General features: G+C 57.7%; 1 protein-coding gene across 1 annotated transcript; it reads left to right on the top strand.

Moving 5' to 3' along the window:
* Positions 1 to 3,644: 3,644 nt before the first annotated feature.
* Positions 3,645 to 14,178, top strand: MYMK (myomaker, myoblast fusion factor). Its single transcript, XM_002820354.4, has 5 exons — positions 3,645 to 3,894; positions 8,291 to 8,405; positions 9,555 to 9,703; positions 12,966 to 13,082; positions 13,786 to 14,178. The coding sequence occupies exons 1-5, from the start codon at positions 3,760 to 3,762 to the stop codon at positions 13,933 to 13,935; spliced, it is 666 nt and encodes a 221-aa protein (XP_002820400.2). The 5' UTR covers positions 3,645 to 3,759; the 3' UTR covers positions 13,936 to 14,178.
* Positions 14,179 to 15,292: the final 1,114 nt, after the last annotated feature.

The raw sequence follows: 15,292 nt of genomic DNA, 5'->3' as shown, positions 1-15,292 counted from the left end.
GAGTGCGGGGCGGCCCCGCTCCCCAGCGTGGCCCAGGACCAGCCTGCTGGAGCCCACTGGGGCCTGCCATCTGCTGGGCAGAGGAGGGCTGCTGCCACTCCCTGGGCCTCAGTCTCCTCCTCTGTAAAATGGGGAGAACAGAGGCCTCCACCCTACCTCCCGGCTGCTGGAAGGGCCCAACGAGACAGGTATGAAGAGTCCTTGGTACATGGCCAGCGCTGACCAACCGTCCATCCGCAGACATGATTGGTTTTCAAGACACACTCAGTGCCGTGGGAGTTCTGAGCAGGGAGAGCCCACACCCCTCTGGGGGGTCAGGAGAAGCTGAGGCTACACAGGGAACCAGGGGAGGGTCTCCTGGCAGAAGGCCATGCAGAGGCCCAGAGTCTGGAGGGCATGTGGCTGTGGGGATCTGGTTTGGCTGAAGCCCAGAGCAGGTGGAGAGTGGGGTGGATGCCGGGGACTCCTCAATGGTGGGCTGGCAGGCAGGGACCATCGGAGGTTTCGGGGTGAGAAGGAACAGGGATGCCAGCTCACGTCTGTGCTGGCTCAGAGCCTGCCCAGTTTGAACAGCTCCCGGCCTGGCCCAGTCCTGCACCCCCGACCCTGTGTCTCCTGGGGCAGCGACACCCCCAAGAGCAGCCAGTCTGGCTTTTCCACTCTGCCTCCCCCTCTCCCAGCTCCCCAGGCCAATCGCTTCCCCTGCTCCAGGGAGAACCGAGGGTCATTTCAGTCCTGTTCAGAGCTGGACGCCTTCCCCAAAGCCAGCTGGTCTGCGTCCAGGCGGCCAGGGCTCGGACGGGAGCCACACACAGCCCGCCCCCCCTCCACCTCCGTTCTGCACTCCACTGCCTCCCTCAGAGGGCAGCTCACGTTCCAGCCTTTCTGCAGGGGCTCCTCGGGCTGCCCCAGGCCCAGCCACCTGTCTCCCCACTTTGGGACGTCCCTCCAGGCCCCCATTCTCCTTAATCGCTGCAACACATGTGCGGCTCCGTTCCCTTCTCCACCTCCTCCCCCTTCGCTTTTTCCCTTCCCCAAGCTTACAGCCCTGGCCCTGGAGTTTACAGCTGCAAAAAAACACACACACACACTCATGCACAAAACCAACTGTGGAATGTTTTCCTGCTTTCGAGCGGGGTTTATGGCTCCAGAGAGCTCTCTCCTCCACTGCCTCTCATAGCACCTGACATTGAATTGTATTTCCTCACCACTCGTTTCCACTCTTACTGAAAGCTGGGCTAGGGGCTGGGGACAGGGGCCCAGTCTGAGTGGGAGCCGAGGGGCCGAGAGGTGAGGATCAAGGAGGATCAGGGCCCCTGCCGTGACAGGCTCACAGGGGATCGTGCGCCTCCCACCAGAGCCGCACACACAGCAGGCCTGGTTTTCCCATTTGGAGAGGGAACTGGGCTCCTCAGAGGCCAGACTGAAGTGTGCGGCAGCCCCGCCTCCTTGGACTTTCATTCATTCTTTTAACAAAGTCATTCATTCAGCCAGTGTGTGCTGAACACCACCATGTGCCAGGCTTGGGCGTCGGGGGTGGGGCAGGGAGCCAGCCGGCCAGAGCCCTGGGCCCTGCATCCTGCAGTCCAAGGGGGCCACAGACCAGACAACCCAACACCAACATCTCGGCCAAGGTGGCGGGTCAGGAACGACGTGGCATGTAGGGCACTGCGCAGAGCCCCTCAGCTTTCCTTGGGGGGCGGCGGGGGGCCGGTGCTGTTTGTCACAGAAGCCTTCCCCACAGACAGGCTGTCTAGGCTGCCGGCAGAGGGAGCGAGGCATTAACCAGAACAGGCGGGGCAGGAAGTGCCTCTCTGCAGGGGAGGTGGGAGGCTGAGAGGAGAGGAGGCAGCGTCTGAGGGTGTGCATGGGGGCTGGGGGAACGGGGTCTGGGCCATAGATGGCCTGGTGGTCTCTGTGAGCACTTGGACTTCACCCTTTGGGCTGTGGATGCCTCAGAAGAGTCTTAAGCAGGAGAATGAGACATATCAAGTCAGACGTTTCATTGCAAACAGCAGAAATGGGCTCCAGCCAACTTAAGAGAGATTTCTGGAAAGGTCTGTGGGAGCTCCCACATGGAGGGAAAGGTGGAAGAGCCAGGCCCCACAAGGCAGAACTGGCCCAGCAGCCTCTCTTGGAGGGGCCAGTGTTGAGACGGTCCTTGGTCTTGCTGTCCCCAGATTCTAATTTCCAGGAGAACAAAGGTGCAGGAATACTACACTGGACACCACCCAGCAGCAACCGAAGGGACTGTCCATCAGTAGGACAGGAAGAAATTGCACAGACATGACATTGTGAGCAAAAGAAGCCAGATCCAAAAGAGTCCATGGTCCATTTGTAGGAGTTCTAGGACAGGCAGTCAGGTACGGGGGCAGAAATCATAGCAGTGGCTGCCTCTGCAGGGGGCTCACTGGAAAGGGCTCAAGAGAACATCCTGGGTGGTGAGGATGGACACTGTGCTGGTTACAAAGGTGCATTTTCATCAGACTATACAGGTAAAATCTATGCTTTTTGTCCTATGTGAATTACATCACAATGAAAAAAGAGAATGGAAGTAAAAGCTGTTCTTTTGCTAACAACAAATCAATCAATCAATCCAGGGAAAGAGAGTCTGCCTGGGTAGGTCAGACCACACACACCCATCATTCCTTGGCCAGGGGATAGGGGGCACCCTGCCAGACAGCTCCCGCAAGACCTCTTACAACGAGGGAAGGTAATTTCCGGAAGGCCAGCCAAAGAACTGTTGTCAATAGATGAGGGAAGAAACACCGAGAGGGCAAGCACCGGCCTGGTGCTTGGAACACTAAAAGAGATGGCCCCAGGTTGTTTACTTACAATGTGAAACAGTGTAACCAAGTATAAAAGAATGTTAGTTTCATTAGTCTAGCACCAAGGAAACCCGTGTGGGGCAAGAGCTGGCAAGTGAGAAGTTTATGTGGGCTGGTAAGGTGGGAGATTTATCTACAAGGTCCTTTTAAGGATTAGAATTGGTGAAATCTTGGGTTCTCTCACCTCAGGCCACCCATGGACACGTGACCGAAGCAGCAGCATCCACCAGGCTTCTCATTCTAGGGGGAGGATCAGGATGGAAAATGTCTGGAAGGCAGGGATTGCCCTGTTGGGGACTTTTCCCCAGGGTTGTTGCCTCAGAGAAAAGAAATATGGTCTCCCTGAATCCTTGAATTAACTCCTCTGGCCTCAAAAAAAAAAAAAAAAAAGAAGGCCAGGCGCGGTGGCTCACGCCTGCAATCCCAACACTTTGGGAGGTCAAGGTGGGCGGATCACCTGAGGTCAGGAGTTTGAGACCAGCCTGGCCAACATGGTGAAACTCTGTCTCTACTAAAAATACAAAAATGAGCTGAGTGTGGTGGCAGGCACCTGTCATCCCACCTATTCCAGAGGCTAAGGCAGGAGAATCCCTTGAACCCGGAAGGTGGAGGTTGCAGTGAGCCGAGATCACACCACTGCACTCCAGCCTGGGTGACAGGCGAGACTCCATCTCAAAAAAAGAAAAGAAAAATCAGAGACAAGTGCTGGTCACATGGCATGTCAGCTGTTGGCCCACTCCGTGTGTTAGTCGACATGTGCATGCACATCCCCGCCTCCGTCCAGGGCATTTAAACCCTCTTGTGGGTGCTCCCCGCAGCTGCCATCAGAGCCCTGCCCAAAGAGAGCTGGCCTTCCCACTTCGTGCTCCTGTGCTGGGGACCCGGGACACCAGCACCCTCCCCGCCCCAGCCAGTGCTTTCCTCCCGGCCCATGGGGACCCTGGTGGCCAAGCTGCTCTTGCCCACCCTCAGCAGCCTGGCCTTTCTCCCCACTGTCAGCATCGCGGCCAAGAGGCGGTTCCACATGGAGGCCATGGTCTACCTCTTCACCCTGTTCTTCGTGGCGGTGAGTCTGGGGGCTGGGAGGAAGACCCGCACAGGCCCCGTCCTGGAGATAGAGGAGAGGCTCTCTGTCCACAGCTTTCCTGTATTGGGTGATGAGCAGAAGTGATTTGAAAATGAAACAGCAAGCCCAGATGGGGTCTGGAGACTAAAGAGAGAGGGACTAGGGGAGTCCCTTCCCCTCTCTGGACCTCCGTTTTCCCATCTGTGCCAGAAAGTTGCTCTGGGATCACTGCCTGTGTGAGACCAAGCCCGGGGTGGAGCAGGGCCACTGAGTTGAGGATAAACCCTTCCAGGGTGCCCCTTCTCTCAGCTGCTAATCAACGCCCCCACAGCTGCCCATGGGGCCACCTCCCCTCCCCACCTCTCTTCCAGCTCTACCCATAGGCCACGATGGAGCAGAGATGAATGGGGCAAGCCAGGCCTGGGAAGGGGTCTTCGGGGTTTAGGGAGTGTGAAGGGCTGGGTGAGTGAGTCTGATTCCAGAATCCTGGAGCTGCCTTGGTTCAGGAGGGCCTGCTGGTCTCTCCCTCTTCTGGGGCCTACTTCTCTCTCTGTGGGTCCGTCTTTCTCTTTCTATTTATATGTCTGGCTGGCTGACTGTCTCCGCTCGCCCTCTCTCTGGATCTCTCGTGCTGTCTGTTTCCTGGTACCTGTCATTGGGTGATTGTATCCGGCTTTCAGTGGAGCTCCTGGAACCCCATCTGTCCTTGTTTCTGAGATCGCTGTTTCTGGGACCCCTGTCTCCCCTGTCTTCTCTCTCTCTCTCTCTCTGGGTCTCTTTCACTCTGTGTTTCTCCTGTTGGTTTTCTGTGTCTAGTTTTCTCTGTTTCTCTTTTTTTCCTTTCTCTCTCTGTCTGGTTCTCTTTTGATTTCTGGAACTCGATCCCCATGGAATTCACTCTCTCTAAAGCTCTTGATCCCATCCTCACTGGTTTTAGTCCCCTGATTCTCCATGTGTCTCTCTGTCTTTAGCAATCCACCTTCTCCAGCTTGTCTCTCTCTCTCTCTCTCTCCCTCTCCATCTATCTCTCTCTCCCTCTCCATCTATCTCTCCATCTACCCATCCATCTACGTCTATTACCATCTCTCCATTCAGCCATCATTTATGTGTCTCGGTACCCCCTGCCTTCCTGCCTCTGGGTCTTTCTGACTCTCTCCGCTAACATGCCCTCACTGCTGGACTCCCACAAGTGGTGCCCCACCTCTTGCTCTCCCGAAGCCTTCCTTGCTCACCTTCCATCAGACCCCTCCTTCACTGACAGCCCAATCCCCAGCATGACACCTGCTGTGGGGAGGCAAGCGTCTCACTAGCCTCCTTCTTGGGGCAGTGCTGGGCCCAACCTGTGAAAACTCCACCTCCTCTCCCCAGACAGCCTCCTTCTCCAGCAGCAGGGCCTCTATGGGCAAGAATGCCAAGTGCATGTGAATGCACACAGGCAGTCCTGAGCAGGTGAGGCCCGTGAGCTCACACGTGTGTTTGCAAGCATGTATTCACATGTTATGCTTGTATCCTGAATTGGTCAAGTCCAATTTTGCCCGCAATGGCAGAAGCTGAGTGTGCGCGTGTGGGCTGGGAGCGAGGCATCCCCTCCAGTGTGTGCCACTCCCAAGGGTGACAGTGGCCTGGGATAGGCTGGGTCCTTTGTGGAACCAGATGCCCTGGAGCTTCTGACTCCACCTCAAGGGCCAGTACCCAGGGTGGGGGACTGGGCTAGGCGCTCTATGCACAGTGTCTGATTCAGCCTTTTCACCTTCCCCACAAGCCTAGGATCTTGATTCCCATTTGGCAGATGAAGAAACCAAATCCCAGAGAGGCAGAGTCACTTGTGCCACTGTGACCATCAAGCTCTCCAGAGCTCTGACTCACCCAAATGCCACTGCATTCGCTCCTCTGGGACTCAAGCCTGGGCTAGGTCTAGGAAGCCTCTTGGACAGATGAGAGACCGAGGCCCAGAGCAGAGCCAGGATTTCTCTGCAGGTCCCAGGGCTTTAGCGCAGGGAGAAAAGCTGAGGTCTTGTTCTCAAGGCTCCTATTAGACCTAGCCCAGCAAACCACAAGCACCCACCAGGCCATGCCTCCCTGCCTGGGCCTAGGCTGGCCCCACAGCTGCCTCTGCACTGGTCTCAGAGGCCCCACCCTGCCCCACCCAGAGTGGCAGGGGCAGCTGCCTCTCATGACAAATGTCCTCCGAACTCAAAGCCACACTCAGTCCCTCCCAAAGTTCTGCCACCCGCATGGCGTCCCTTCCCTTCCAATCAGGCCCCTCCCGTGACAATCTCCATCTCTGTGCTGGACATCTAGCTGTGGGTGCAAACCCCACGGAGACAGTGTGCTCGTCCCCACACAACAGAGGAGGCCCCCCGACAGCCACTCACCTGAGCTCCCACTGGGAGCATCTGCAAAGTCAGACTCCCGAGCCTGAGCTCTGACCCACCAGACCCTCAGCCGCACCCACCCCACCAGTGCCCCGGCTGGGCCAGGTCTGCCCCCTGCACTGCAGCATGGGAGGCGGTGGCCAGGTGCCAAGCACTGCTCTGTTTCACCTCTTTGGGCAGGCAGTGCTGCTCTGAAGTTCTCTTTCCCCACCTGTCGAACAGAGCTAAGTTCCCACCATCGGGAGGAGCCAAGGGCCTAGTGGCAGAGGTCCTGGCTCTCCTTTAGACTTCTCAGAGCCTGGCGTCCCCCTCCCTGAACACACGCAGCAAGCACTCTATGCTGGGAGCCGTCCATGCAGCTGGGACCAGACAGAGCCATTCCTGCTCCTGACAGGGCAAGGGCACAGGCCTTATCAGAATCTCACAGTGAATGCCTTGATCATACATGACGATCTGTGCTACATCGAGGCCCACAGACAGCAGGTGATGGGGCTGGGGTGGGGGATGGGAGGAAGCCAGGAGAACAGGAGAACAGCCTAGGGCCGGAGTCCTCCTTGCTCCTCTCTGCCACAGAGGTGTAAGCACCTTGATCAGGCCCCTCCTGAAGCTTCCTTGTCCCAAGGTAAACAGTCATGTCCACCACTGGTCACCCTCCTCTAGCCGCATCTTTGCCAGTCTCACTTCAAGAAAGGTGCACCACACAGAGCTTGGCATAGTCTTCTGGATGAGCCTGACAAGAACAGAGAGAAGCAGGACCGCCTCCTCCCTCATTTTAGATGCTGAATCTCTATTAATGCCTCCTAGGTACACCTTCACTTTAGGCCGTGTACAGTTGCCATCGGTAGAAGCACTCCACTTTGACCTCGACTCGCCTGCCCCCCAGATCACCCAGGGCCCCCGCTCCCTCTGTGCTGTCCCTGTCGCCTCCAGACACGGGCTGCTTTCCAGCACGCCTGCTCCTCCCGCTGAGCTGGGCTGACCAAGAGTCCACCGTGCTGGTTCCCAAACTTGTTTGTGCCAGTTGAACCTGTCAAAATAATTATGTCATGTAATTAAATATTACCTAAAATGATGAAATGCGAATGCAAAAGGAGAGAGAGTTGTTTTCCGTAGAAAGTAGTTGACTGCTTTGAAAACACTCCCTATAAGCCTTTGGCCTTAAAAATTGCCATGAAAGTGGGTGTTGGGGAGGCGACTACGAGAGTATAGGGCAGAGATGGATGAGCGTAGGGGCTGTGTTCAGCTTCTGCAAGGGGGTCTCAGAGATCTTCATCCACGTTAAGGCAACAGAAACCAGGAGCTGCAGCCCGGCTCTCAGTGTGGGCCCTGCCAGCCGCAGCAGTGCCACGGGGAATGTGTTCAAAATGCACGTTTTCTACCCAACCCAGCCCTCCCTAATCAGCAACCCTCAGGCAGGGCTCAGCAACCTGTGTCTAAACAAGGCCCCAGGCGTTCTGATGCCCACTCAAGCCTGAGAACGCTGCTGCAGTGTAGACCAGTCATCAGAGGGGTAATTTGTGCAAGAGAAGGCCCCAAGAGCCCCCAAAGAGCAAAGGAGCCCCCAGAGAGGCTCTGGCCTCACATCCAAAGATTGGCGAGTGAACACGCAGCTGTGTGCTTCAAGGAAGCACAGATGCTGAAGGTCTAGGGAGAGCCGTGTAGGTTCCCCACTGGAGACCGCCCCACCTAAGCGGGCTTCACCTGAGTAACCACTCAGTCTCCGCCCAGTCCTGCCAGTGCAGATGAGCGAATTCTGCTGAGGGGACACTGAGTGAACCCTTGGCACACCCCAGCCCCTAAACACCTCGCTGGCATGTGCCACTTAATCCCCACAGGACCCTCTGCGGGAGTGCTCGGTGGTACCCCCATTTTTCAGATGGGGAGACTGAGGCACGCAGTCATTAAGTGACTCGCCAAAGTGACTTCTCGCAGACAGCAAGTGACTTGGCACTCTGGGGGCCGTGGCTCGGGGACCAGCCCTGGCCTCTTTGTGCCGTGACCACCTGTGGGTTTTCTGGCAGCTCCACCATGCCTGCAATGGACCCGGCTTGTCTGTGCTGTGCTTCATGCGTCATGACATCCTGGAGTATTTCAGTGTCTACGGGACAGCCCTGAGCATGTGGGTCTCGCTGATGGGTGAGTGGTCAACCCCTGCAGACAAGCCTTGCGGACAAGGACCGGCTCCCCAGTGTCCACACGCCCACCCTCAAACCAGTCCCGCTGCAGCCCTCCATCCCCACTCACTCCCAGCCCCAGGAATCTCTTTCCTTGTCTGGGTTTCAGGGTTGTGCTTAATCTATGAAAAAGAATATGCACCTCTTAAATGCCCTGATGCCGATTTTTGATATCCTTTTAAAATGACTCATTTAGTAAAAGCTTGTTGTGACACATTTCAACAGCAGAGGCATACAAAGGAAAAAGTGAAAGTGCTCCCTCCCGTCACCCCTTCCCTGGGAGGACCGCTGTTCACTGCTCAGGGGGTTGGCTTCCCAGACCGTCATACAAACATCCACACACACGGGTGATATCCAGCCTGGAAGACAGGGCTGTTCATAAGCCCCCTGTCCCACCATGTTTTTTTCCACGTAACTGTTGTCTGTGGCAAGGTCCCCATGACCTGAAGGCTCCTTGCCATCTAACCAGGCCTGTGAGGGGCTTCGTTTCTTCTCTTGAATCTTAGTGTCTTTGTCCTGTGATCCTATGGGATAGATTTGATCCTATTCACTTTGCATAGTGATTATTGATTTTTAGCCACAGGGTGTCACTCTGTCACTCAGGCCAGAGTGCAGTGGCACAAACACGGCTCACTGCAGCCTCGAACTCACAGCCTCAAGCCATCCTCCCACCTCAGCCTCCCAAGTAGCTGTGATAACAGGCATGCACCACGACACCCACCGAATTTTTTGGGGAGATAGGGGTCCCGCTATGTTGCCCAGGCTAGTCTTGAACTCCTGGTCTCAGACGATCCTCCTGCCTTGGCCTCCCAAAGCACTGGGATTGCAGACCTGAGCCACCACAACCAGCTGTGGTCTGTTTATTAAAACGAGGTGCTGGGAGCACAATCCAAGCTGCTGTGTCATGGGGAAGCAGCAGGCTGCCTGTCCTCTCAAACTGGCTGGAATTCAGACCCCTCCATGACCAGGCTGGGCCTCAGGGTCTCACTGGCTGAGGGGACGCCGAGAGAGGGCACCTACAGGATGCCTCCTGGGGGCTGGGGGGTGGGGGGTAGCCAGGAGGAGCTAGAGAGACCACTCACCTCCCCCAGTGTCTCCCTGGCCCCTCCAGCACTGGCCGACTTCGACGAGCCCAAGAGGTCAACATTTGTGATGTTCGGCGTCCTGACCATTGCTGTGCGGATCTACCACGACCGCTGGGGCTACGGGGTGTACTCAGGCCCCATTGGCACAGCCATCCTCATCATTGCGGCAAAGTGGGTGCGTACTGCGCGAGCCTCGATGAACGGGGACCCAGGAGGCCCGTCACCTCTCCCCTGTCCGACTCCTCCTGCCTCGGATCTTCATTTACCTCCTGCCCTCATAGGCAAATGGGTGGATGCAGGAATTCAGCGAAAACACGTAGAAAATGGCCATGAGGTGCTCCGGCTGTGCAGACTGTGTGTGACGCTTGTCTGTACTCACCAGCTCCAGACTGAGCCCAAGTTACCCAATCTCTCACCTCCACGCCCGTACCTGTAAAGCAGGTGTTGTCATTACAGCCCCCTGCCTGTCTCACGGGGTGGTTCAAAGACTCACTGAGATCAGGCAGCTAAAGTCCTGGCATGGAGCCTGGCTTCCAATGTGCTCCACACATAAGAGTTATTTATTATCACTCTCATCATCACTCTTACTACCAGCTGCTTTAGAGATGCAACATCAACTTGGAAAATGGCCTGGGGTAATCTGGGAAGACTTCCTGGAGGGAGTGAGCCTCGAGCTTGGCTCTAGCCAGGAGGGAGAGTTTGGTATGAGAGTGAGGCAGCCTGGGCCAGACCTTCTAGCACAGACAACCCCTGGCAGAGCAGCGAGGCTCTGGCACCCATGAGGCCCTCACGTGGTCTTCAGTGCTCCCTGCTCTCTCCATCCTACCGAGACCCTCCTTGCTCAGGGACCAAACCCCACTCAAACTCGCCCAAGCTAAAGAGGGATCTTAGGGCAGAATAGACCCGGGGCATCTCCTGGGACCCCAGAGCAGGAGGGAGCTTACCCTTGCAAGGGTCTCCCAGACCTGGGGGGCCAGCAGGCTTCAGCCTGAGCCTGCCCTCCAGGCCTGCAGCAGCCCAGGCACCACCTGAACATCCCTCTGCTGCATTTCACCTCTTTGGAGTGGACCTGAAGTCTCAGGGTCCCAGCTTAAAGTGCCAGGAGAGGACCTGGCCTGGTCCAGCGCAGCCACACTGCCAGCCCCCGGCCAGGGCCACAGGGCACCCAGCAAGACAGAGGGCAGCTCTCAGTGCAGGAGGGCCCACAGCTGTGGGGAGAGCAATCGAGTTCTGGTGGGCAGCTTGCAAAGCCCATCCCAATCCTCCCTACAGCCAAGGAGCACAGGACTGATTTGCCATTTGGCCTATGAAGGAACCAAGGCATGGAGGCCTCAGCAACTTAACAGGACGTCATGGCAGGGCAGTGGCGGGGCCAGGACTTGACTTTTTTTTTTTTTTTTGAGACGGAGTTTCACTCTTGTCACCCAGGCTGGAGCGCAATGGTGCCATCTCGGCTCACTGCAACCTCCGCCTCCCAGGTTCAAGTGATTCTCCTGTCTCAGCTTCCCGAGTAGCTGGGATTACAGGCACCCGCCACCACGCCCAGGTAATCTTTATATTTTTAGTAGAGATGGGGTTTCACCACATTGGCCCGGCTGGGCCTGAACTCCTGACCTCAGGTAATCTGCCTGCCTCGGTCTCCCAAAGTGCTGGAATTACAGGCTTGAGCCACCACGCCTGGCTGGACTTGACTTTTTGAGCAGGAGACAGAGGACCTGCTTTCTGCCTGCAACTTGAGGAAGGAGCGCTAACCCTGGGCTGACCCAGGAGGCCCCTGGGAGTCGCCTGGTGGGGAGAGAGGGAGCGCTGGGCATGAGTGGCCTGGACCAAGGTGGGTGGTGGGAAGGACCGTGCTGGGGCCCTGGGTCCTGGCCACCCGCCTCTCACCTCCTTCTGCCCCTGAATGTTGCTCCTCCTGCTGGTCTTGGCCAGGTCTGAACTGGGCTGAACTGTAATTGGCCAGAAGAGAATTCACTGGTGTGTTTCCCACCAAGAGCCACGAGACTGCCAAGGCCCTCAGGCTGCAGATCCGGCCACAGGAGCCCAAGATGGGCCACCCGCCTCCCTGCATCTGGGGCTCAAATTGTTGTTTTCTAGACCATTTAGTGTGGAGTTTATTTTGGATTTTCAAGGGCAATTGTTTCCTGGAATGAGGGTGGATTTTTCTCCCTGAGCCTCGTCCCCTCTTGGGAGGGGTTGGGCAATGGCAGCCCGGGAGGAAGAAGGAGGGAGGGTTGGGTGATGGCGCCCTTTCAATAGTGCCAGGCCCACTGTGTGACCTGGGGCAGGCACCTCTCTTCTCCCTGGTGTTACCACTGCAGGGCGGGCCAGAGGTGGGCTGGCAGCCTTGATCACCGCACCTAGGGTCACATGGTCCAGCTGTCTTCAGGCCACTGCACGACTGCAGGTGCTCAATTCCTTGTTGGCAATGGAATTCCAGAAAACGGAAAGCCGGGCATCAATTCATAATTCACTGGGTGGCAAAACCTGACCTGACCCAGCATAAGGCTCTTTGTGCTCTTTGCGTAGGCCACTCAGCAATGGGTGCAGTTAGGGGGTGCTGCCCCCACCCCCAGGGGCTTGTGCCACATGCTGTGTGTCTAACAGTTTATCCCACTGAAATCTAAAGCCTCCTGAGTGTACCCCCATGGGCCTGGCCCCACTCCGAGGCCGCCATCACCCAACCCTCCCTCCTTCCTCCCCCACAAGGCTGTCATTCCCCAGCCCCTCCCAAGAGGGGACCAGGCTCCGGGAGAAAAATCCACCCTCATTCCAGGAAACAACTGCCCTTGAAAATCCCAAATAGACTCCACGTGAAGTGGCCTAGAAAACACAAGACCGGCCCCAGGGATGTGGCCCCACACTTCCCGCATCTTCCTCGGAATGCAAACCTCTCTGTAAGCGGAAACGCCCACGTGAGCTTCCTAAGCACTGGGACCTGAGAAGCAGTGCTGGCCAAGTTTGTCTAATGAAGAGTGAGATAGATCCTTTAACTAGGAAAGCAAACGATGTTTGTCCATGGCTCAGGGATCACAGCAAGTGCCACCCCCATGGGCCACACTGGGCTGGCAGGTCCCAAGTACTCCAGTACTTTCCTTGGTTAGCAATCATGGAGTCTAGTCCCCCCAGGGCTCCCCTCCAGCTGGGAGGAGACATGCAAGGGTGGTGTTGTCACATCTCAAAGAGGCGGGAGGGCAGCGGGGTCTTCGTGGCGCACATGGCCGAGAGGCTCCGGGTCTCTGCTGGGTCGCACCGTGAAGGGCCCTGTCCAGCAGAAGCCATCTGAGGCTGGGTGCGGCAGGAGGCTCCTGAGCCTCCTCTCCTGCCGAGAGAGGGCTGGGGTGAGCCTGTGCAGGGCCAGCTCTCGGGCTGGTTTGGGGAGGGGCGTTCCCCAGTGCTGTGACCTAAAAGCTTTGCTGTGGCCTCCTGTCTCACAGCTACAGAAGATGAAGGAGAAGAAAGGCCTGTACCCAGACAAGAGCGTCTACACCCAGCAGATAGGCCCCGGCCTCTGCTTCGGGGCACTGGCCCTGATGCTACGCTTCTTCTTCGAGGTACCAAGCCCAGCGGGGAGGTGTCCTGTGCCCCAGAGCCCACTCGGCATGGCTCTGCTCAGCTGGGATACCAGGGCTGTGCCCACGTTGGGGGGACTCTGACAGCCCTAGGCCAAAGTCAGGTATTAGTCCCTGCTCACTAGCCCCTCCCAGGGCTATGTCGGGGGCAATGCCGTCCCCGGCACCACCAGCACCATGGCCTGTGTGGGCCTGGAGGTCACAGAGAGACCAAAGCTGGCCGCCTACAGACAGCTGGCATCTCAGACAGCAGCACAGCCTGGGAGACGCCTGGGGCAGATGCCTGACACCTGGAGGAGGGAGGGAGGGGAGGAGACAAGGAAGGAAGAAGGGAGAAAGTGGAGGAGGGAGGGAGGAACAGGGGAAGAGGGATAAGGAGAGAAAAGAGGGGGAGATGGAGGGAGGGAGGGTAGGAGGGAGAGAAGGATGGAGGAAGAGAAGGACAGCAGAGAGAAGGGATGGGGAAGAAGGAAGGAGTGCAGCCTGGAGGATGGCACAGGCCCTCACTGCTCTGGGGTTAGGTGGAGAGAAAGGCCACCGTGAGCGCGACCGTGGGGGAGGCTTCCTGCAGGTGTCCCAGTGCCCTGGCAGAGGCGGGGGCCTCGAGGGGCTCTGCTGGGTCTTGGAGAGGGAGGAGCCTCGGGGAGGGGGCTGAGGCCCCGGACTGACCGCTTGCCCCCCGCAGGACTGGGACTACACTTATGTCCACAGCTTCTACCACTGTACCCTGGCTATGTCCTTTGTTCTGCTGCTGCCCAAGGTCAACAAGAAGGCTGGAGCCCCGGGGGCCCCGGCCAAGCTGGACTGCTCCACCCTGTGCTGTGCTTGTGTCTGATGCTGCGCCCAGCCCGGCTCTGAGCCCCTGCCCTCCCCAGCTCACACTTGGCCAGAGTCCCAGACAGTTTCTCCTCCTGCAGCTCCTGCTGTCCTTCCCTGCCCTGGGGCAATGCAGGAGAAATATCTCTTCCATACCCTGAGAAGTCCCCGGGGGTCTGTGAAGCGCCCACCACGCTGCACTAAATGCTTCTTAAGAACCTGCTTATTCCCTTGTGACAGGGTACACAGGACCAAGCTGGAAAGATAAGAATGTTCTCCTCCCAGGCCTTGTCACGACCCATTGGCGTGTCTGGTGGAGCCCTAGGTCTGGCGTCTGCCCACCCCACTGCTGGCCAGCAGCCCAGGAGTCCCAGCCGGGTGCCAGCCATGACGGGGGGGCTTCTATGTCTTCAGTTTTCTCCTGGAAACTGCTATCACCATCTCTGTCCTATGTCCTCAGGCTCCGAATGACCCCATTTAGGAAGCTGGGGCCAGCAGGGCCAGCTGGATCCCTGGCCCAGGCCACTCTGGCCCCACCCCTCCCACTGGGTCCCTGAATCAAGCCATTTTCATAATTATAACCAATAAGAAGTGCTTCCATGTATCAACCTCACTGCGTCCCAGACACTTTATATACGTCCTAATCCTTAAAACAAGACTCAACCAAGCGTCATCCCTCCCACCCCAGCCACTTGTTCAGGGCCCGGAGCGGGGGCTGCCCCTCTAGAGTGGTTGGTGTGGGAGGTGTGAGCTCTGCCTCTGGGCTTTTAGCCCTGCACGCCGTCCCCAGCGTGGAAAGGTGATGGGTTTGGGTGCAGTGCCCGTGAGCAGAGGCTGCAGGGCCCAAATGCTGGGCTCCCTCGGCCGGGCCTCCCTGCTGCGCGATGGGCGGTGCTGTCTGTGAAGGACTGCGGGGGTGGCGGCAGCAGGTCCCAGACATCACCTCACAACCTGCGTCCCCCGGCACCCAGCGATTCCAGGCCCATCTGTCAGGCAGGAAGTTACCTACACCTGTCTGGGGCCTGTTTGTGTTTCCAGACGGTGCCACCGGCTTGGAGTGGTTGCCCAGGTCCACTGCCCATGGAAAGAGGGCGGCTATTTGTCCTAGAGTCACCCCCCGCTCGCCTCCAGGGCTGGGAGAGAGCTGGCTCCACTCCTGGGCTGGGGACAGGGTGGCCCTCTAGGCCCCTCCCCCATACGGTTGCTCTGACACCCTGGCCTGGCGGTCCCATCTGCTGCCCTCCCTGATGGCCTGGCATTCCCCAAGTCTCAGGGGCCCCTGGCCTGCCCCTTCCTCACCTGGCGTCCCTCCTGGCCTCGAAGGGCAGGCATAGAGGACAGCCAAGCTCAGCCCTTCCTGGCCCCGGAGTCTTTGA

Source organism: Pongo abelii, chromosome 13, assembly GCF_028885655.2.
Source record: "Pongo abelii isolate AG06213 chromosome 13, NHGRI_mPonAbe1-v2.0_pri, whole genome shotgun sequence".
In the NCBI taxonomy this organism is placed as follows: domain Eukaryota; kingdom Metazoa; phylum Chordata; class Mammalia; order Primates; family Hominidae; genus Pongo; species Pongo abelii.
Note: the sequence above shows the minus strand (reverse complement) of the source record. Positions and strands in the feature narration are given on the sequence as shown.